The sequence below is a fragment of the Lissotriton vulgaris genome, chromosome 5, assembly GCF_964263255.1.
Source record: "Lissotriton vulgaris chromosome 5, aLisVul1.2, whole genome shotgun sequence".
Classification (NCBI taxonomy): domain Eukaryota; kingdom Metazoa; phylum Chordata; class Amphibia; order Caudata; family Salamandridae; genus Lissotriton; species Lissotriton vulgaris.
Window position 1 is genome coordinate 1,232,112,310 of NC_141693.1, and position 24,261 is coordinate 1,232,136,570.

Consider the following 24,261-nt stretch of genomic DNA (forward strand, 5'->3'; position numbering starts at 1 on the left):
GTGCTGGTCCTGAATCGTGAATCTGAGATACTTCCTGTGGGAAGGATGCAGGGGGATATGAAAGTATGCATCTTTTAGATCCAGCGTAGCCAGGAAGTCCCCCTGTTGAAGCAGGGGGAGGACCTGCTGCAACGTGAGCATATGGAAGTGCTCCGAGAGAATTTACCAGTTGAGGGGCCTGAGGTCCAGGATGGGCCTGAGGGATCCGTCCTTTTTGGGGATCAGAAAATACAGGGAGTAAACCCCTGTTCCCCTTTCTTGCAGTGGGACGAGCTCTATTGCCCCTTTTTGCAGCATGACTTGAACTTCCTGCTGCAACAAGTGCAAGTGCTCGCCGGACATAGGACGGCTTCTTGGAGGTATGTTTGGTGGAGTGGAAGTAAGTTCCAGACAGTAACCGTTCTGGATAAGAGACTTGACCCACCTGTCCGTGGTGATGGATTTCCACGCAGGCAGGAACTGCTGGAGTCTCCCCCCGACCGGTGTTGTGTGGTCAGGGGGCAGTGACAAGACGTCACTGCTTGTTGGCGGTGGTGGACCTGGAGCTGTTGTTTCCACGTCCCCTGCCTTTGATGTTGTTGCCTCTGTAGCCACCTCTACCCTTGTTGGTGTATGAGGTTTGGGTATTACTTTTATAATACTGTGTGGACTGGGATGCCTGACCCCTTGAGGTGCCTCTGGTATTGGAGCGGCGAAAGGAACCACCCCTAAACTGCTGAGACTGGAGGGTCCCCATAGACTTAGCAGTGTCCGTGTCCTTCATTTTTTCCAGTGTCGCATCCACCTCAGGGCCGAACAGGTGGTCAGGATTAACTGTTTGGTTCAGGATGGTTGTCTGTATATCCGGTTTGAAACCCGATATCCTAAGCCATGCATGTCTTCTCAGCAACACACTAGTGTTGATTGCCCTGGAGGCTGTATCAGCCACGTCCAGCGCACATTTGATGGAAGCGTTTGTGATGAGCTTTCCCTCCTGAATTAACATTTCCCCTGCCTCCTTGTACTGATCAGGAAAGTGTTGCAGCAGTGTTTCTAGGGTGTCATAATGAGCCCTATCGTAGCGTGCAAGTAGGGCCTGGGTGTTTGAGATTCGCCAAATATTAGCTGCCTGCGCAGCAATCCGTTTCCCTGAGGCCTCAAATATCTTTGACTCTTTGTCTGGGGGAGGAGCGTCACCAGTGGTTTGTGAGTTCGCCCTCTTGCGGGCGTTGGATACAACCAAAGAGTCCAGTGGCAGGTGTCCCTTGATGTATGTTGGATAGGAGGGCGCTGCCTTATATTTTTTGTCAATGCGAGGATTGATGACACGCGCCCGAGTGGGCTCCTTGAAGACCTCCGTCGCGTGCTTTAGCACTCCCTTGAGCATTGGCAATGTCTTGACTGACTTTTCAGCCACTGAGAAAGTGTCAAATAAAAATCCACATCCACAGGATCTGAATGCAGCTCGACATCATGGTTAGCTGCAGCTCTCTCAATCAAAGCGTTGAAGGCTGCCGAGTCCTCTGTCGGTGAGGTCTTTGCCGCAAAGAGCTGCGGTTCCTGACCCGACTGCGGGTCCTCTGGGTCGCCTCCGGCAGACCAAGGTTCATGTTCCTCCTCCGGATCAGAGTACGCCGGATAGTTGTACTCTACCTCCTCATCGTCACCATCCCCCGCGTTGGAACGCGTTGGCGAATGTTCTAAGGCTTGTGGAGATGCAGGCTCTATCGGGGCCGAAGTACCCGCAGAATCCTTCTGGTTTTTGAGAGGAATGCGAAAATGTTCCAACACCGGCTCCGTGGTGATTTTCCTCTTGAGGAGAGACAGTTTCCCGGTATTGGTGTCGATGATGACCTCTCGATGCTCCTCCTCTGCAAGCGGCTGGAGCCGAGGCTTCGACACCACCAATGCCGCCTTGGGCGTCGACACCTCCTTCGAGGGCACGCCCGCCCCATGCTTCGGAGCGAAAGCCTTCGGCGTCGACTTCGGTGGCAGGGTAAAGCAGATAGGCGCCTGCGCCTTTGTGGGCTTCGGTGTGTGCTTCGACACCACATCCCCTGGTTCGGGAACCACAGCGTCCTTCCGAATCCGTTGCAGGGACTCCGCGACCTTCTTCGTTAAGGCCGGAGAGGGCTTAACCGGCTCGAGCGATTTCCCCGAGTCGGGAGCCGGGTCGGCGAGAGGCACCTTCTTCGGAGCCGACACGTCATGTTCCTTGTCCCCGACGGCCGGAGCCGGCGAAGCCAGAGCTGTGGAATCGCCTTGACGCTTCTTCGAAGCCTTCTTCGGGTCATCGACCTCGACCATCTTCGGCGCCGACGCGGCCGCGTCGGTCGACTTCGTCTTCGGCGTTGACCCCGAGGCCCTCGGGTCGGCCATTTTGGCGCGGCTCTTCAAGTCGGCCATTTTGAATTTCTTGGAAGTCGATGCCTCTAGAGCCTTCTGCAGCAGTGCTGCTTTCACTTTCGGTTTCGAAACCGGAGGCGTGGATTCCAATGGCTTCACTTTCGTTTTCGTGAACGGGAGTGGCGCATCAGAAAGGTCCGTGACCGGGCCCGTAGGCGGGGCTGCTGGACTAGTAACAAGGTCTTGGGTAAGGCCCGAAGGCGATCCCTCGACCTGGGCCGCATGAAGGGGGTTGACCCCTGAGTCAGTTTGGGGATGCTCTTCCTCCGAGCTATCCCCCACGGTGGCAATGGCCCCATCGTCGTCCCCTACCTCGTCGCCGGCTTCGTCAAAGTCCTCATCACCCGCGTCGTAGGCATCCCCCTCGGACGCGGGACTAGAGTCCGAAACCTGTAGGACTTAGTCGTCTTCAACAAATTCCTCGAAGATGTTGTCCGGCGGGGGCGCCGTGGGTGCCGATAACTGGGCCTGGAGTCTAGCGGCCCGACGAATCTTAAGAGTCTTCTTACACCGGAACTTTGAGCACGCCATACACCTGGCCTCATCATGGTCCGGCGACAAACATTTGTTGCACACAGGGTGCACATCGAGGTGGGAATACTTGGAGGTGCACACCGGGCACCTTTTGAACGGAGTTCGTTCCATGTCTGGAGCGTCGAGTAGGCCCGTCCGCGCCGAGAGCACGCGGAAGGGTAGCAAGAGTTCGGAGCTGAGAAACAGACAAAAACCCGAACGAAACGATACCGACGCCCAGCCTAAAGACCTTTTGGTCTCGAGTCAGAAAAGTTCAGCAACTATTGATTCCGACAGAGGGAACCGAAACACATCCGAACCCAATGGCGGAAAAAAACAATCTGGGGATGGAGGCGATGCCCATGCACACTGTAGTCCAGGGGAGGAGCCACCTATCTCGTGATACTTCGAAGAGTCTTCCAGGACAACAATGTGCAATCATCCGGACCCAACACTAGGCGGCGATCTATGCACAGATATGAATTCAGCAGCCCACATGCCTCGAACACCAATGTAGATGGCAATGGAGCCGTCGACTGTGATATCAGTGACGTAGATTTGCGTGCCGTCGACGAAGATGAAGTCGTCGACACAGGAGGAATAGTCGCGTAGACGGAACCGCCAACAAAGATCTTGCCGTCAACGTAACAGTCGACGAGGGTGCAGCCGTCGTCAATGGATTTGGCGTCGAAGAGGACTTGGCCGTCACCGTCGACGAGGACTTGGCCGTCACCGTCGACGAGGACTTGGCCGTCGGAGAGGATGTGATAGTCGACGAAGAGGAGGCAGTCGACGAAGGAAGCGTCGACTGGGTTTTAGACGATGAATGCTTCACCATAGGTGAACAAGGTCTAAATAAAGATTTTTTAGTTGTAGACATTTTAAAAGACAAAATTAGCAAAAGAGTTGAAGAAACTGAGCAGAGCTCAGGGAAGACTCCCTTCACACGATGTGCGGTAGAAAATCTGAGGGCTTGAGCTTCTGAGGAGAAGGTTGTAGAGGGTGCTGTTGCCTGTACTATTATAATGACTATGATATGTTACTAAAGTGAATTCTCCCTTTAAGGCCTCGATGGGCCTTCTTTCAGTTCTAGGGTACTTTTAACTTTAAGTATATATTTTATATGTATTACATTTCTTATATATATATATATATTATGTACCGTGGGACTCCTACTTCAAGGACGACGACGGGGAATATTCAAGCATGTGAATCCATGAAAGACACCCCTAATACTGGAGAAATCGGGAGTATTGAAAGACATACGTAATACCCTACACTGATTGGAAGGGGAGATGGGAGACATGGAACTCGCACAAACGTCGAATCCGACTCCTGGAAATTTGGCGAAAATACGGCAGCCTTGTCCACATTTCAGGAAGAGGCGGAAAGGGAGACAAGATACATGAATAAATATACGCAGGCGAGAAGATATGGGGAAAGTGATAGACCAGGGAAAACACTAGCAGGACTGTTGAGCACTCCCAGGGGTTCAGCGTACATCACCGAGCTGCGCTCAGTAGGCGGAGACTTACTTATATACTATGTGAAATGTCCTCATACTATAAAAACATATATACCTCTCAAACAGACCCATCTCAATCGGAGATAATTGACTATCTTGATGATATAGCACTAGCCTGGTTTAATAATGGAGCCAGGGAGTATATGGGAGTTGCCTATTATGACTGAGGACATAAGACAGGCTGATAAGGCCCGGGAGCGGATGGCTTGACGGCAGCATTTTATAAGGAATATGTAGATATATTGGCCCCTGAACTACTGCAGGTATTTTTGGAGGCAATGGAAACTGGGGTGTTACCTCCAACACTGCGCGAAGCAACTATCATTACCATACTAAAACCAGATAAGGACCCAGCTAGCCCGTATTCATATCGACCACTGTCCTTTATAAATTTAGACGCCAAGATCTATGCCAAATTAATAGCAAATAGACTGAAACCTATGATGCCTCAGATAGCATTACCAGACCAATCAGGATTTATACCAGGGCGCTCTATGGCATACAATTTGAGAACGATATTTGGCACGTTACATTACCTGCCCCCCCCCCCACGTGCAGGCCATAGCAGCACTATTAGAGGCCACAAAATCGTTTGACTCGCTAGAATGGAGATATCTATTTACTCTGCTGACTAGATTGGGACTTAGCCCTATATTTATCAGGCAGATTCAGCTGCTGTACACAAACCCAACAGCGCGAGTGAGGTTGAATGGACAGACATCTGACCCTTTTGCTATTACGAGGGACGAGACAGGGCTGCTCACTGTCGCCATTATTGTTCGCCATTGCTACGGAGCCACTGGCTGCCAGGCTAAGGTAATATCATGCACAAAAAAGCATCTGGTTTACAACTACAGGCCTTTTAATAACTATGTTTACAGACGACATGACGATCTGACTGAGCCGAGGGAGAATTTCGACACGATTATGCGTGAACTGATTAGATATGGCGGCCTGACTGGGTTCCAGATTAATTGGTCGAAATCAATATGATGCCACTAACAGACGGTACATTACCGTTTGACTCGGAGTTCCGGATCCGGTGGGTAGAAGGGGAGACACAATATCTGGGGATTTGGATAAGCAGATCAATGCAGGAGATATGGCTGGCTAATTATGGCAAAGCAATAGATTGGATGGAAAGCAAAATTCAAAGATGGAAGAAGCTACCACTGTCCTCAACGAGGAAGATAGCCATCACAAAAATGGTTATATTGCCTAAGCTACTTTATTGGTTTGTTGACATCACCATTCCGCTGAACACAACGTTTTTTCAAACGCCTAAGGTCCGGAATCTTAGACCTAATATGGGCGGGCAGGCCACCTCGTGTCTCCTGGAAAGTACTGACGCTACCGTTCACGCAAGGAGGATTAGGCGCTCCAGACTTTGAATTATATGCCTACAGTGCACCGGCGCAGTTTTTACATTATTGGCATCACCCCACGCCGTATCAGCCACATGTTGCGATAAAAAAAAGATAGGGCTGCGCCTCTTCCTTTAGAACACTGCCGTGTACGCGCCCTACAAGCGACCACACCAAGAAATAGATACAGTGGAAGCGATCAGATGGGTGTGGAAAGGCATTGCGAAGAAAGCCCAGCAAAAAGTGCTATATGCTCCCTCTATGTCCATAGGAGACAACCCGTTGATTGGGCCATTACCGGACAAGGCAACTAAACTGAGACCGACGGCGCACAAATTAGAGTTAGGTAGGGATCTATTTCCATACGGTGAATTTTTAACTACAACACAGATGTGCGATCCACAGGCACCTACTGAATCTGACATGCTGCTGTACTATCAAATCAGAGCAGCGTGCAAGTCCAGATTTGCTACGTTCCCTAGTGAACCGCCCACACTATTCGCATTAGAAAACATTCTAATTAATCCATCTCCCTGTAAACTGATAATACGTATATACATCATAACACAGAGAGAATATCCAATTACCTGCATTGTGTCCAAGGAGGATTGGGAAAGAGATGCAGCCATAACCATAACAGAAAGTCAATGGCTATTCTGTTGCTCCCAGCTGGAGCCAAATTATAGGCTAAGGCTGATCCACTTTAATTTTCTACATAGACTATACCACACACGTCGCAACTGCATCGCATGGGGATATACCCAGATGCGAGGTGCTGGAGATGTGGAGCACCGGAGGCCACATTTGCTCACCTAGCTTGGAACTGTAGACCGATATTGCAATATTGGGCGGATATATTTAAGCATACAAGACATATAATAAACTCTGAGATACTAGATACACTGCTGGTGGCACTTTTGGGCTATGTAAAGGACGTCCCGAAAGAACACCGCAAACTGACGGCTATGCTTCTACTATTAGCGAAAAGGCAAGTGGCCATACATTGGAAAAAGCAGACATCACCCACGATAACAGGTTGGATAAGGGCTATTACATATTGTAAAGATCAACTGTCAACCTTTTGGGAGGTAATGCCTGCTAGATCTAGGCCGGTTGACATTTGGGAACCATTTGCGGGATGGATGAGATCGAGCGGAGAAGACTTACAACAGGACCATTCCGCGTAGGAAGGGATAGAGTGAACAAAGAAGCATGAAAAGGGGACATGGTGGTAGTTGGAATATGGCACGCATCAGGCGACGCAGGTGGAGCTGAGGAGGGAGGTCACTGTGTGGGCTATTTGTGCACAACTCCATTGCAGATAGATTTACGAATGCGAAACAGGAGTGTGGGTTTTTGCTTTGGCAGACTGGCAGTGGTTTGGGGGGCGGGGGTGAAATTTCTGATCATGTTGGGGTTATGGTAGTGGGATACAGAATTAACAGGTACAGACACATAGAAAAGTGAAATTGCTTGCTGATTCGATAAACGCTGCCTGCCCGTGAGGTTGTTGGCATATTCAGCTGTGTAACTTACATTAAAAAACTGCGCTGCCAGTCTCAGGGTTGTAGGCAAATGGCTGTGTACCTGAATATACTATCACAATAAACACTGTTTAAAAATAAAAATTAAAAATAAATAAAAAGGGAAGGTTTGGGCCTGGCAAGTGCTCCCACTTGCCAGGTCGGCATAGCAGTTTTAAACTGCACACACACACTGCAGTGGCAGTTCTGAAAACTGTTTGCAGGACTACTCATATGGGTGACACAATTTTTGCTGCAGGCCCACTAGTAGCATTTGATTAACAGGTCCTGGGCTCATGGTGCACTGTACTAGGGACTTATCAGAAAATCTAATATGCCAACCATGGAGAAACCAAATGCTGTTAGATTTCAAATAGGGAGAATTGCATTTTGGGCACTTTACCACTGGTGACAAATGCTAAAGTCCTAACACCAGCAAAACCTAAATGCAGCACACAGTCAAAAACAGGAAGTCAGAGGCAAAAAGACTGGGGAAACCACGCCAAAACATGCCAGGTTTAACACATCTTATTACAGTGCTCTTAAACGCACAGGTTACTACTTCTGTAAGAGACATTAGTTAGTGACTGATTCCTTATCTTAGAATATCCTCAGGCTTCAGACTGGATCCGGAAAGTTTTTAGTCAGCGGTACCCCTGCACATCGGAAGTTGGCGTTGTGCGGCTCTACGTCCATCGCTGGCGTCGTATGCGCCGAGATGACATCATGGAGACTACTTAGGCGCACCCATACGCGCTGATGTCAGTTGTGTACACAACATTCCGTGCCAGGAACGCAGAGCCATGCAAGAAACTGACCACTGGTGCCATGAAACTAGGGCCCTGAAAGGGATGACCTTAACCGTAGAAATCAATTTACGGAACAGGGAGGGTGGGTGGGGCGGTGAGGAATCTATCACTAACTAAAGTCTCTTACAGATTTAAAGTTAAACAAGTAGTAACTTGTGCATTTGAAAGAGACACGTTAGTGATAGATTCCTTACCTTAGAATAGATACCCCAGCAATACCAACCCCAGTGGTGTATCTGCGAACAAGATTACAGCCAGAAAGTCACGGAGAACAGAACTGCCAAAGAAGCCGTCTCTCCGAACTGGACTGTCAAGGCAGTAATGCTTGGTAAACATGTGCAGCGAGGCACACGTAGCTGCCTGACAAATGTCCTGCAAGGGAACGCCGCGTCCCAAGGCAGTAGTGGCTGAAGTTGCCCTGGTAGAATGGGCACGCAGCCCCACAGGAGGCTCCTTAGCCAAAGAGTAACATGCTTTGTTGCACAGAACGACCTACCCAGAGATGGCTCGTTTGTGCAAGGCCAGACCTTTTTTGGCGCCCACGTAGCCAACAAAAAGTTGGTCATCCAGCCGGAACTGTTGTGTGTGCTTCAGATAGAACAAGAGCGCATGTTTTGGGTCCAGACAGTAGAGCCGCTCTTCCTCTTTTGAAGGAGGCGGAAAGAAGGTGGGCAAAGTGATGGTCTGCCCGATGTTGAAGGGTGTAACAACCTTTGGCAAGAACGAAGGAAGAGTCCTTAAAACCACCTTCTCCAGATGAACAGAAAGAAAAGGAGGTTTAGAAGAAAGAGCCTGGAGCTCACTCACTCTTCTGGCAGAGGGGATAGCTACCAGGAAAGCCGTCTTTAAAAGTGAGAAGATGTAAGGGACAGTTATGAAGGGGCTCAAAGGGAGCGCAGATCAGATAGGTCAAGACAAGATTTAAGTCCCATTGAGGCATTATGAAAGGCACAGGAGGAAACGTGTGTAATGCCTTTGAGGATACGATTAACAACCGGGGACTTAAAAAGGAGAAAGCTTATCTGGAAGCCGTAGAAAGGCAGAGATCGCCGAAAGACAACCTTTGATATTGCCCAGAGCAGTGCCCTGCTGGGCTAAAGAGAGAAGGAACAGAAGGACCTTGGAAAGAGGGGCAGAAACGGGATTTACAGACTTTGCAGTGCACCATGCCACAAACTTGTTCCACCTGCAGGCGTATACCGTCTTAGTGGAGGGACACCTGGCTGCCAGAGTGACATCACAGACTTCGGAAGGAAGATCGAAAGGTGTCAACTGTCGTCGCTTAATCTTCACGCATGGAGGTGGAGGCTGGACAGGTTCGGGTGGAGGACCTTCCTCAGCTGTTGCAACAGAAGAGCCTACCGAAGAGGCAGTCAGAACGGGAGATCGATCGCCATGCTGAGTAGCTCGATATACCAGTATCTTTGTCCCCAATCCAGAGCCACAAGGATGACTTGGACCTGGTTGCGCCGAATCTTTTTCTGCACTCTGGGCAGAAGTGGTATAGGTGGAGAACTGTACAACAGACCGCAGGTCCCCTCATGACGAAAAGAGTCGCCGAGCGAGTGCCTCCTTGGAAATTCCAACACGCAGAGCTGATGACATTGCGCGTTCTCTTCTGTGGCAAATAGATCTAACCAAGGATCTCCCCACTGCAGAAAGAGACCTTGCACCACATCAGAGTTCAGATGCCATTCGTGAGCCATCATGCACTGGCAGCTGAGTTTGTCTGCCCTGGCGTTCAGAGAACCTGCAAGGTGTTGAATCACAAAGGTAATGCCTTGATGTTCCAGCCATGTCGAGAGGCGCAGAGCCTCCCGACATGGGGTCCACGACCCCACCCCGCCCCGTTTGTTGCAATACCACATGGCAGTGATGTTGTCCATGAACACCCGCACCACACTTCCCCGGACAGAGGGACGGGAATGCCTTCAGTGCAAGTCACATCGCCCGAAGCTCCAAAAGTTTGATAAGGAGTCGAGACTCCGCCGGAGAAAGAGGCCCCTGATCTCCGCCTCTCCCAAGTGGCCGCCCCATCCCAGGAAGGATGCATACGTCACCACTGTGTGCTCAAGTTGGGGAAGGGAGAGGGATCTGCCATTGACCCAATTGAGATTCGTGAGCCACCACAGCAATGGTCTGCAGTGCCCTCCGAAATCTGAACATGATCGGACAGGTTGCCCTGATGCTGTGCCCACTGTAACTTCAGGTCCCACTGCAGAGCCAGCATATGCCATCTGGCACGTTGCACTAACAGGATGAAGGAAGCCATCAAGCCCAGGAGCCGGAGGGTCATCCTGACAAACCCGGGATGGAGGCTGAAAGATCAGAATCATAACCTGAATATCCCCGACTTGCTGCTCAGGAGGGTAAACCCAAAACTGAGTCGAAAAACAAAACCGCTCCCATGAAGGGGAGCTTTTGAGAGGGACTCGCGCGCGACGTCGGCACGTTGATGGAGAAACCCAGCAAATGCAGGAGGTCGGCCGTAGTCTGGGGGTGGGAGACGACTGCCTGGGGTGAGCCCACCTTCAACAGCCAGTCGTCGAGATAGGGGAAGACTGGAACCCCTGATCTGCATAGATGAGTTGCGACAACTGCCAACACTTTCGTGAACACCCGAGGGGAACTGGTAAGGCCGAAGGAGAGCACGGCAAACTGAAAGTGCTCTTGGCCTACCGTGAACCGCAGTGAACGCCGGTGGGCCAGCAGGACGGGAATATGAAAATATGCGTCATGCAGGTCCAACGCTATAATCCAGTCTCCAGGGTTGAGGGCAGCCAAGACCTGAGCCAGAGTCAACATCTTGAAGCGGTTGATGTTCCCGAGGTCCGAGATGGGGCGCAGGCCATCTTTCTCCTTCTTGGGGACCAGAAAGTAGTGGGAATAACAACCACGTCCTACTTCTGGCCCAGGAATGCGCTCGATGGCCCCCTTGGCCAAGAGGGCCGTGACTTCCTGTTGGAGAAGTGCAAAGTGATTTCCCCCCCCCCCCCGACATGCTGTGGAACGGAGGTGGCATGGCTGGGGGGGCAGACTCGAAGGGGAGGGAGTAGCCCCTTCAGACGATTTGCAGCACCCACCTGTTCGAAGTGACAGAACGCCAGTGGAGGAGGCGATGATGAATCCTGGGAGGTGATGGGGAATCCTGCCGCCCACTGGCGTGGGGTTCACCCCAAAGCTCGGACTAGGAAGGTTTTGAGGCGGATGCTGGGGAAGTTGACTGTCCACGTCTGCGGCTGCGCTGAGGTTAGTTCTGTGCAGGCTTTTTGCTGAACATGTCAGGGCGCCCCTTCCGTGGCCATGAAAGGAACGAAAAGCAGACGTGGCCGGGCGCAAGGTGGAGAGACCCAAGGACTTGGCAGTAGCCCGTTAAACGCTCCAGCCCACCATCTGCCTTATAGCCAAACAGACGGGTACCATCAAAAGGCATGTCCATAAGGGAACTCTGAACATCCCCTGGAAACCCAGTGGACCGTAACCAGGCGTTACAACGGAGGGTGGATCTCGCCCTACCGAACGAATCTGTGGTGTCCAGTCCACACCGGATGGCAAACATTAAGGCATCTTTCCCCTCAGCCGCAGCTTAGGAAAGCACTGCCCGAACTTCCTCCGGACACTGAGGCAGCGTTTGCGCATCCGTGTCCCACACAGCGTGAGAGTAGCGGCCCAAGAGGCATGCGGTGTTCACCGACTGCAGCTCTAAGCTGGCAGAGGAAAACAGTTTCTTGCCAAACTGTTCCAGCTTCTTAGATTCCTAATCCGGCGGGCGGTAGGGAATGCACTTTGGGAGGTGAAGGCTTGGATAACCAGGCTCTCCGGAGTTGGGTGAGTCGTTAAAAAGGCAGGGTCATCCGGGGCCAGGCGTTGACGCCTGGCCACGTTCCTATCCACAGGGACCTCCATGGCTGGCCTAGACTAGGTGCCCATCACACATCCGTTAACGCCTCATTGAACGGTAGCAGAGGCTCTATAGAGCTTGCCGCCGGCTAAAGGACTTCAGTGAAGAGGTTCGTTTTTAGAGTTACCATAGGAAGGTCAATGGCCTCAGCTACTCTACGGAGCACCACAATGTATGTGGCGCCCTCCTCCAAGGCTACAGCAGGAGGAGAAAGGAAACCCGGCTCAGAGGAGAGGTCAAGGTCACCTGCATCCTCCGACTCTTCTGCCCACTCCTGTTCCGACTCGCACTGCCGTCCAAGAGGGTCCTCAGACCCCTCAGAGTCGTCCCCCTCCTCCACTGTCTGAGGCACAGGCTGCGGCGGGGGACAAGGGAATATGAATGGGCCAACAACGCTGGGAACGCCAATCTTGCTCCATATCCCAAGTTAGGGTCCCAACCCAGAGCAAAATAGTCCGGAAACCGGCCTATGGGCGGAGTTGGTACAAACGGAACCCATTGCTGCGCCGGTAATGGAGCTGTTGGGGGCGCCGGGCCGGAGCTGCCGACGGAGGACCTTGCGGGGCAGGAGCCACCGGTAGCGGAGCCAGCGGCAAGGGAGGTCCTTCAGGTGGAACCACGGGACCTGAAGGCGCGCCAGAGGGAGCTCAAGGCCTGAAAAGGCAGTCCATGGCAGCAAGTAGAGAGACGCCATGGGGTTTGGCCACCGACATCATGCGGCAACAGGCCCCACAGGATTTATACCCAGGCATCCCTATGTGGAACCAGGAGTCAAAGACTCAAAATAGTGGAGACAAAAAGTCTCCCAAAAACGTTAGTCAAAAAGTGACTGTTGTCTAACCAGATCTGCGCTTGCTGGCGCGGAAAAAGAACAAACTGACCCCCGCGCGCATGGGTGGCGCTTAAGTAGTCTCTGAGACGTCATCTTGGCACATAAGACACCAGCAACGGATGCAGAGAAGCACAACACCACCTTCCAACGCGCAGGGGTACTTCTGATGAAAATCTTTCCGGATCCCCAGTCTGACGCCTGGGGATATTCTAAGGTAAGGAATCTATCACTAATGTGTCTCTTTCAGATTGTGCATCCAATAATCATGTTGAGGCATCAAACCACCCATCAAATGCATCCCTACTCCCCATTTCACTAATCCAGCAACATAGCTGTTAACTTTCTGTAGGGTTTTGGCACGTTAGCTACACAAATCACTAGTGCAACAAGTAGAAAGGAATGCAGTAAGATAAGCAAACACCTCGGCCAATAGCTCCCACTGAGGGCAGTGCCACACTAACTGCAGGAAGGCTGCCCCTTTGGCGCAACATCCTTTACATTTTTCAACCTTCGGATTATATTTAGCCAGTAGTTTCAGAGTGCAATATAAATTATGCAGAACACTTAAATGGATTAATCTTCTCTAAATTCTGAATGGGACCCCGTTGACATGATGATATTCCCTACGCTCGTCCGACAGTTCTGGTCCCAGGTCCTCTTACCAGGCTTTTTCGACAGTTGAGACTTTTTCACTAACCCAATTTTGCAAGCTTCTGTATACAAAAGAATGGTCACCACATACTTAATTTCGCTTTCCGTAAGCAATGTAGTGAGAACTTCATAGTCTGATAGAGTATGTGGAGAGGATTCCCACATAAGGTCCAGCTATACTTTTAAGTCACCTTTCCTCTCTCCCTTAAAGGAGTGTACCGATATGAATCCTCTCTCCCTCAGAATCAAGTCTCCAAGTGTCTTCAAATTGATTTTGCTCAAGATCCATTTGAAACAAGTCTCCAGGGAAATCGTCAGTCTGGTTATCAGCAGTGGAAGTAAAAGGGACAATAGTTGTTAATATATTGATAGTTAAAGTCCTGCAAAGCATGACTGACCATGCCATGCAATAAGCGGAGTGTTGAATCCGGTCTAGTTATTCATAGAACGCATACTTTAGATTGTCTACAAGGTGCCACTGGTTACAACTCATCTGTAACTGCAAATGTCTGGAACAAAGAGATGGACAAAACCAAAAAGGTTTCCAACTGCACCTGTGAAGCCAGATAGTACAGTTGCAACTAAGGCACTGCCAGCTTCCTCCCTCATGAGACTAGCTAGCACCTCCCACCAAATCCGAGTTTATACCCCAGATCAAGTAGGTTTTAAATGTATTGTTTTTAACTTAGCAAATACTGCTTGTGCCAAAAGAAAGTGAATCGTAATTAATAAATACTGGATTCTCTGCAAGACTACCATTTTAATAATAGCGATACAGCTTGTTGTAGATATGGGTAGCATAGGACAACGGTTCACTAGTAATGTCAGTTTATCATGGGCCATGCTATACTTCTCAGGGATCATCCAGTCTGGGCCATTAACAATTTGGACTCGAGTATTTTATGGAGTCAGCCCACCAAAGCAGTTAGAAATCATAACCTGCTTTCTTCGTTAGTGCTTCAAGTCAAAATATTTCAGCGTTTCACCAAATTTTATCACTTTACAGATTTTTGCTCCAATGTAAATCTCAGGTTTTTGTACATGTACTAGGTCGTCTGCATAAAGTGTATAGAAAAAAACTCCCACGCCAAATGCAAGCAATTACTCAAAAAGCACTTTCCCGGCATCTACAAAAGTCCCACCACAGAGGCATTGTAGTGAGCTTGCGAAGGTTACGCAAAGTAATACGATTTTGGATATACACAGACTGACCGGGTAGGTCCACATAAGGCATAAATAAACTAGCAATTATTTTGTCAAGTATTAGACTATAAACATGGATTATTAAAAGCAATATGAGCAGCATTCCAGTCTCTTTACCAGTCGCAATAACATGGATATAACCTCTCGAACAGTGGGGGCAGTACGACAGACTGGTCTTTCCCAGAAATGGTCAGAAATTAGTATGAGTGATTAAAGGGAGTGGGGTAAAAATTCAGGGGCAGACAGGCCTACATATTACCTATAAAAGTTGAGTCACGCCGCCTATTTCACAGACTTGAACCCCTGCTATCGCTTTAATGGCTACGGTCATCTCGTTTGTAGTTAATTAACTGTTTAACTGATCTTCAGTGTCCGCGTCCACCTATTCAAATGTAATGTTGTCTAAATACTGGGATAACTGAAGGGGCAGGGTCGTAGTCTGGAATAATTGTCAAAGGAGCCAAGTAGATCTTTGGTGTTAAAAACCGATTCCCCAGTGGGTATGCTCATCTGTGAAATTGCATTATATACACTGGTATAATTCAAGAACCAGGCCAATGTTACTATACCCTCATCCAACAGTCTTGCACATTCATGTTTTGCCTAGGTATGCTGGTTCTTGAACCGCAGTCTTGCAGAACTGTGTAGAGAAGTTAGTTACTTCAGTTCCCCAAAGTTTGTAAGTTTCATATTTTCACATGCAACCAACCCTCCTCCCCAGCCATAAGCTCGCCTTCTTTTATGCGAGTCATTCACAGTTGTGCTCTTAGTGCCTGGACACTCTTCAGTCTAGCTGTGCACTCTAATAGTCCCTCATTCATTCCACCTGAGCTGTGGTGGCATTTGAGAAGGGGGCTTGGAGGGGGTGGGTGGGCGGAGCTGAAGAATTTGAGCATGTTCAGTTCACTGACTGATATTTGGGTCATTTGAAATGAGGAGGATGTGTTACTGAACAAACACTGTTCTACAGCCATTGTAATACTGTTTACTACTATTATAAGTTACCAGAGCCTCTCAGAATGATGAGGAATGATTTAAGCATGCGACTTCTAAGATTCAATGCTTGAGAATTTCTCAATGGTTGGGACGGCAGTGTACAGTTTTTATATGAGAGGCGCTCAATGATTTTTGTATTTATGCTAACTGAATGATCTGGGACTGCAGTTATTGGGCTCATGTAAAATGTATTTCACAAAAAAAAAAAACTATTTTGCTCACAGATTACTTTTTCCCCCCAGGACATTACCTCTAATTCATTCAGCCTCTGGATGCGAGGGGTGAAGTGGAGTTTATCAACATCACATGCAAACGGTGGCTGCCAGTCCTGAAAAGAAGATGAGTAACACCATTAAAAATCACAGTATATGTAATTGATAGCTAAACTTCAAGGGTGATGCCCCGTAAGTGAGAACTGAACTTTCATTGACAGTACTCTTAATCCAAGCATAGGAAATATAGGGGGGGGGGAGGTACAGATAGCAAGGGTGGCAAAAGAGAACAGTGAACAGGCTACTACAGGGGTCTATTAAAGTCTCTTCCAAAGCATGTAACCATCTACAAAATGTCATGACTTTAAGGATAGTCCACCTAGTCAAAGTCAACAATTAAAAACAAGCACTGGCAAAGCCATTAGGTCTCACCTTTGGGACCTGCTGGCTTTGAAAATGCTGTACACCAATGGTCAAGAGAGGGGAACATTTTTTATAAATAAAAGGTTTGATAAAGCTAGTGCTGTTGGACGCTATGTCATAATATAAGCACATGCATTCATGCGCGGTCACATGTGTGCACATAAGAAATTATGGGGCGGTACCTTTTTTTTGTCGATTTACTGATCCAAGATATATTCGTAAACGTAAAGTGAAGGAGCAGACAGCAATTTGCTACCACACCCTCCAAAAAATATTTAAATCATTTTAAAAAAAAGGCTGGGTGAGGGTGGATGGGGGTTGTTGGGGCAGCAGATAGCTACGTGGTGGGAAGAGGGATACTGTAATGTCTGATTTTGCCTATTGTTCCCATGATGATAGATTTATTACTTACTCTGTAATTGAAATAAATATGCTGATGTATGTAAACAATTGTACAATTTTATTTTTATTTTTTTAACCTCATAGATGCTATTAAACATTCCTCCCCAGTGCTGCGCTGTCCATTGGAACTAGTGCTGAATGGACGTCCAATGGTCGTGCGCAGCACTGGGGAGGTAGTGCTGCCGTCGTCCAATGCACCGAGGCAGCACTTAAGGGGTTATATCATCCAATCGAAAGGATGATAAAGATGCCAAACACTAGAAAAGAAAGGCAAGCAACTGAATACAAAGCAAGCAAATGAGTGACAAAGACCGCCAATGGTAAGAAAAGGACAGGCAGTAAGCCAGCTGTGTGTTTTTGGGAAGCCCACTAAACATCTTTTGCAGCCAAACAGCTTGCGTTGTCGGGTGGGTGAAATAGAACAAGCATTTGCAATGCAATAGGTCTCGCATTCGCAAAGTTTAAAGTTATTGGTATTGTAAATGGCAATGTCCTTTGTGTTTAAACAGCGTATGGCCACCCTAATACCACACCTATACTTGTTCATTTTTCCGTCCGCCCCCCACTTCAATACCAAACTTTACTTGTTCACTTTTCCGTCCGGCCCACACTTAAGCAGTACGAGCTGCATCTGTCTGCCTCATGTTGATATCATATTTAGCCCACTCCCTCGACCCCCATCAAGAGCAGTTCGTCGCTTACGTCTTTTAGAAGAGCTTTGAAGAACTGACTCTTCACAAATAGACATGGTGCATAATTTGCAATAATACTATCCTGTCCTACTGTCTCTTGCGCCAAGACGCCCTCGGGTATTCGTGCACTGTATAAATTAAAAAAATAAAATCACAAAAAACGCATGTCAAATTAAGCCCATCTGTTTAAACAGCATAGGCATGGACATGGACATACACTGTGTTTGAACAGCGTAGGCCCACCCAAATACTAGACTTTTACTTGTTCACTTTTCACTTTTCCGTCTGCCCCCGATCTGTTTAAAAGAGCCCCTTGGGTTAGCTAGCTCTGCCTCAAGGGCAGAGCTCTGCTACAATGGAATGCCAGTGCAGGGGGTGAAGTTGTTAACTATGCTCAAACAAGCATTGGAAATGCCATAGGTCTCGCATTAGAAAAGTTGGAGCTATTTGTTTTGAAAATGACACATCTGCACATAAAGGGCAAAGGACTACCACGAACGTGTGCTTGTTGAGATTACAAATATTTTTGCTTTTGGCCAACTTTTTCTTACATTGGTGATAGAGCCCTGGAGTCGGTCCAACAATAAAGTGTGAAAAAAACATGTCAAAACAAAACTGGAATTGAGAATGCAAAAAGGCTGTTAGCCAACTCCAGACCTGTTGCTATTGCCAATGCTTGTTTGTGTTGTTTTATAGACGAGAGAGTCCCCAACAACCCCCCAGTTTCAGATTCACGAGAAAAACGTTTTAAGAGTTAGCTGATGAGAAATCAGCGCATTCATTGTCAGCAACAACTTGAACTCAGGAAATACTTATAAGTTCTTTGGGGTGGGAACTTCAAGAGGGCGTAAGCAAAGGAAATGCGGGAAGCTGTGGACTACAGGGGCCAATAATTACAGTCTATGTAAGACTTCACGCGCGTATGCAAGTGTGCACAACCCTAATTTGCATGCCTAGAAGGGAGCACGAGAGCAGCAGAGAGACACGCCCTTGATGTTCCACTTATCCATGCTGCCCATTACACGGCCGGCCGTGACCTTTCCCCTCCCATCTCCTTCCGGGTTCCTCTGCAGTGCAGGCAGCCTTGCTGAATGGCACCTAGCCCGGCTGAGGCGGACACGGCCAGGGAGAGGAATCCGCGGTCCCCGTGTCTGGGGCTAATGCACAGGCTGAGCCCATGCACTGCGCTGGTGTGGGAGGGTAGGAGGGGGCGCAGGTAAGCGTCAGTGGGAGTAGGAGAGTGGCATTATGGTAATGTGGCGGGTCACTGGGAGGTACTCGGAGGGAGGTGGCAGCCGCTCAGTCGTGTAATTCAATAACCGAGGCTCGCTTTCCGGGGTTCAAAGGGCGGCCCTACAGATTAGTAACGAGAAAAGTGAAATCCGCGTTTTCCTTTGTTGCTGCCTTAATTCATCTGCTCTATAAATGGGAGAAAAAAAATAGGATTGATAACAATTGGGCAAGAACATTTGTAATACAGTGCCAGTGGTAAGCAATAATGGCCCATAAATAAATGGAACATTGGGCAAGGATCATTGGTCCTGCGCGCCTTTGCCTTGCACCACGCAGAATGAAGCTGACATCACTCGTACAATCCTGCTGTGGGAAGCATTTCCTGCATACTACGCCCACCCGTGGTTTCCACTTTCATCTGTTGTATTTCCAGTTCTGGCTGTTTTATCGTTATTGTTCTTCATGGCACTCCTGGGCGTAGAAAACAGCACATTGGCGCTATATATAACAATAACATCAAAATAGTATGTGCACACTAGACGCAAAGAGAGTTTCTTCACTGGACGCTGAAGTAATTGTAGTCCAATGAATGACCTGTGCTCAGCACACGCTGATACTGGAGTGTCAGAGATTCCCAAGTCGTCACGGAGGTTTGCTCAAATCAGCTGCTTTAGTAGTTGTGTAACACGGGGCCCATGAAGTGTGGCTGTGGTTGTGCATCACGTGACCCCCTGCACCAGCTGCTTAAACAAGACGGGGGGCATTGCTGTGGGGAGGGGGAGGAGAAATGCGTCAGAGCGGCGATGAGGGAATGTGTGAAGCAGCAGGGGCCTTTGAAGTGAAGCTAAGCTTCACTTCAAAGGTGTGGGAGGAGTGCTGGGGAACAAATGGCTGGCGATTTGATGAAGTGCACGCGCATTTTAACTCATTGCGCTTGTGCACTGAGCTAAAATCGCACATGCACTTCATCAAATCGCCAGTCTGGTTAAACTCTGTTTAAGCCCCTATAGTCTCGCTCCGCTCAATGCGGATGCGCATTGACAGGCGAGACCTAAAAAGGAGGGGAGACCTAGTGTCAGTTACAATTTTACACTCTTGTGTAAACCCAGTCAGGGCTGGGTTTAAGGAAAGAATGTGGACATTACTTCCATCTGGCAGACAAATAATACATAAATTAAACCGTACCTGCTGAACCTGTGTGCCTCATGCTGAAATTATATTTGCACCACAGAAGACGCACGTTAAATTAAGCCAATCTGTTTAAACAGCGTAGGCATAGACATACGCTATGGTTAAACAGCATAGGCAAAAATGTTTTACTGTCAATTTTCGAACACTGATCCTTTCACTTTAACTTGTTCACTTTTCCATCCGCCCCCACTTAAACAGTACCTGCTGCATTTGTCTGCCTCATGTCAGTTATATTTAGCCCACCGAAAACACACATCAAATTAATCTGATGTGTTTTAACAGCATAGGCATGGACAGAAGCTCTGTTTAAACAGCGTAGGCATGGACATAAGCTCTGTTTAAACAGCGTAGGCACATACAAATACCAGATCTTTACTTTTCCATCCGCCCCCAACTTAAACAGTACCTGCTGCATCTGTCTGCCTTATGTCATTATCGTATTTGTACCAGCAGTCATAATTTCCACTCTAGTTGTTCACTTTTAATGTTTTTGGAGTGCATGTGTGTGTTTAAGTATGTGTGCAAGTGTCTGCATATGTTTTATGTATCTCTGCGCGTGTGTTTCTGTGTGTGTTTATGTGTGTCTGACTGTATGCATACGTATGTGTGTATGTATGTATGTGTGCGCGCGTGTGTGTCTTTCTGCAGAATATAACTTCACATCTTTGCTGGGCAAACTTTGCCTTTCATCTCTTTTTTTAATGTTATCCTCCCTCTGACACGTTATTGTTTTCTCACAAGTGTCACTGTACCTGCCGCATCTATCTGCCTCATGTTGATATTATATTTGCACCACAGCAGACGCACGTCAAATTAAGCCGATCTGTTTAAACACCGTAGGCATGAACATGCGCTCTGTTTAAACAAGGCAATTTTTTTTGTTACTGTCAGTTTTGGAACGGTCATCCTTCCCCTTGTTTACTTTTCCGTCCACCCCCCACCCAAATACGAGAACTCTGTTTGCGTTTTTGTAGCTGCTGCATGTTGGAATGGGGATAGCTCGAGATCAAGGCATGGATTGGAGAACCAGTGGGTCGGAAGACGTCTAGTTTGGGGTGAAGGGTTCATGCCAGTAACGTTAACATGTACACACAATAACACATTTGCTAATTATTTTCTTTGGTACTAATAGTGCAAGGTGGCTTGATGGCTTAATAAGTCAAGTGCTCGTTACGGACATCAGAGGTAAACTGGAAAGGGCGTGGTTTGGTCACCGATCGGGATGGCGGCGTGAGCCTGCAGCTCCGTGCCCGGTCCCGTAAATTATCCTGGAAATCCTCGAATACGCGCTGATAGCAGCGCGGGCGCTCTGCACGGAGCACCAGGGTTGCAGAGGAGCATAGTTACGGACCAACAGGAGACCGTGTGGTGTGCTGGGACCCGATCTCGGAGCTTGGAGGTGCTGCGCCTTGGAAAGTAAGATGGCGGCGGCCCCGAACTGCGGAGGCTGAACTACGAGGCGCGACAGACCGCGGCTGGGGCATAGAGATGACTGCCGCCTGAAGGACTGAGCGGAGCGAGGTCCCTGCCGCGCGTGGCTTAACGGCTGTGGCAGCGGTGAAGAGCGCTCTCCACCACCTCGGAAACTTGCGATCGAGGCGCCCATCCCCCGTCACCTGACATGGCGGCCGTGTGAGACAGGTCTCGTTCTCGGACTGCGGCCCGAGATGTCCGCTGCTACTAAGAGCCTGGCGACGCCGAACCACGGAGATCCTGCGAGGAGGTGCATACCGGGGACGGAGCGGGAGGGAAGATTGGTGGAATCTACGCCCGACCTCGGGATTGATCGTTCGCTCCAAGCAAGAGCCCCAGCGAGGCGTCGCTCCCTGTACAAGGAGACAGCTTCTGAAGGCGACCACTGGGCCACATGGGGAGTGGACCCGGGCAAGCTCCGTAGGTTGGCCGAGGCGACAAGAGGTCGGCGACTGGCAGCGGCACACTGACACTGCATGCTCATAGAGGAGACGATTGAGCTGGGATCGGGAGGCGCTGGGGGTAGGCTCGCCGGATTGATACAGAGCGGCGCCCCGCACGGACGGCTTATCCAGCTCCACACAGAGATTGCATGATTGACCTGATGCACACTATTGGCTTCTCCACGTTTTTGGATTGGGCCTTCCTCGACTTTGTCGTGGGGACATGGTAAGCCCACACTGGGGGCAACAATAGACTGTGTAGAGAGAGGCCCCTGGTCCGCGGGGTGCTTGCTGGAGTACTGGTGGATGTGGTCGCTACCCACCCGGAGTGGGGTGTGATGGAAAGTGGGCGGCCATTTTGAACACGAGAGTGAGGCACACTAGCTGTAGACTAATTGACCCCTGGAAGCGGAGATCACTGCTTGAGGGAGACACTGAGACTATTGTGCGGAGAGTGGGATCGGGGGCCACCTCCACTCGGCAGATGGAAGTTGGGACTGGAACATCCCCCAGAGGCGAACCTGAACCGGCGCTCGCGGTGACCAAGATGGCTGCTAGTGGCCGTGAACTGAAACAGGGGCATGACCAGGCGAAAGTGCCAGACACGGATGGCGGGACCCATACTGACTCGGAAGGTTCGGCGCAGGAACGGCGGTTGAATATACGGCTAGATGGAATACTGGAGGCGATAACCGCGACCAAGGAGTCCCTGCATCAAAACATAGCGCAGGTCGCCACGGGACTGGGCCTCTTGAGGGCGGATCATGCTAAACTCACTGACAGAGTGAAGGACAATGAACTACTGCTTCAGGAGCTCAAACCGGCAGTGGTGACCGCAGAACACAAACTGTCCGATATCCTTGGTCGCTTGGCGACGCTGGAGAAACGAGCAGAGGACTCCGAAAACCGCAATAGGAGGAACATGAGGGTGGTGGGCCTGCCGGAAAACGTTGAGGGGGATGACGCAGTAGCCTACATGGAGAACTGGTTTAAAATGGTCGTGGCCCCAGAGGGTCTCTCCCCCTTCTCCCTGGAACGAGCGCACAGGGTCCCTGCCCGCCCGCCCATGCAGGGCCGCCCACCCAGACCAATGGTGGTCAGACTATTGCATTTCAGGGACCGAGACCTATTGATACAGAGGGCACGCTCGGTGGGCCCCTTTCAGGTGGACAACAGCTCGGTCACGGTTTTCCCCGATTACACGCAGGAGGTCCAAAAAAGCAGGGCCTCTTATCTGGCTGTGAAAAAGGAACTGAGGGATGAGGGTATACAATATTCCTTGCTCTTTCCGGCAAAGTTACGAGTGATCCTGGATGGAACGACACAATTCTTTCAGACCCCTGATGAAGTGTGGTCATGGCTTGAGTTATATCGTGCTGGCACGGACCGCAGGGGTAAAAGTGAGAAGGAGAGACAAAAGCCGGTCCAGGTGCGAAAGTCACAACGCATCCGCAAGCGAAATAAACTCAAGAGAGCGATGCGGGACGACCAGATGGCGGCGGACAGAAAAGGAGCATTGGCCGCAACGGCGATCATTACGGGCTCACAACAAGAGAGGATATCAATAGGCTCAGACTCTGGAGAGGACGGAGGAAAGTGTGGAGGAGACATCTCAGATGCTGATAGCTCTGGGGGGCCGGCGGTCACCCCACAGACGGCAGATGGACTGTTTAACGAATGACACTTGGAGTGAGGCCCATACCCACAACTCCTGTTGGAGCAGATTACCCTGGTGCTCTGCGGACTAGCAGGTACTGTGTCGAGACGCCGCATGGGGTCATGGGCTCGGGCGAGGGCCTTGCCTGCTCCGGGTCGGCTCTGAATCACCCTCTCGTTGCCCTTAAGGCCTTCTGTAGTGACGACTACAGAGTGGAGGAAGGGGCGTGGCTTGGGCGCCGATGGCGATGGTCGCCTGAGAGCTCGGCTCCGGGACTAAGCCCGGGATTATCCTGAAAATCGGAGGCTGCGGGGCACCCCAGACCCCGCATTCTGCTGAGCGTGCCGACGGAAACCTGCCGGGGCCCCTGGTGGAGCTCGGACGAGGGTTGCTCCGGAGTAAAACCGAAGTTTGCGGAGTTGCGGAGTGCGACCCAACATGGCGCCCGGACTCCTTTGTCCCCCTGGTCGGAACTACTGAGTTGAAGAGGTGCCGCGGGTGTCGACTGGCGCCCGGCTTCGCCATCCCCGGCTGTTCTGGACATTGGACACTTACTGGATTGGTTTTTTTGCAACGGATTTGCACTCGGTTGGACGGCCGGACGGGTGCCCACGCAGTGGAGGGCACCGGGAGCGGACGCCCTGTGATCCAAGCGGTGGCCCACCTCGCGACTCCGCAACTAGCTACGTCTTCCTGGCCAGTCCACCTACATGGGAGGCGCGACACTCTGGCGCCACAGATCATCCGAGGGAGTTGGTGGCCCTCACCCCGGGGCTATAGTGGGTGAACGGGTCTGCCCGACTCTGCGACGGCTGTCTCCGCCCCCTCATCGG

The 24,261-nt window shown here is 50.0% G+C and overlaps 1 protein-coding gene across 2 annotated transcripts in view; it reads right to left on the reverse strand.

The window, feature by feature from the left end:
- The window catches only part of KDM5B (lysine demethylase 5B), an 856,576-nt gene that overhangs the window by 735,055 nt on the left and 97,260 nt on the right, over window positions 1-24,261 (reverse strand). For both annotated transcript variants that reach the window (XM_086923073.1, XM_086923072.1), the window contains exon 2: window positions 15,953-16,030. In XM_086923073.1, the coding sequence (XP_086779199.1) occupies window positions 15,953-16,030 (78 nt within the window). The remainder of the gene's footprint in view (window positions 1-15,952; window positions 16,031-24,261) is intronic.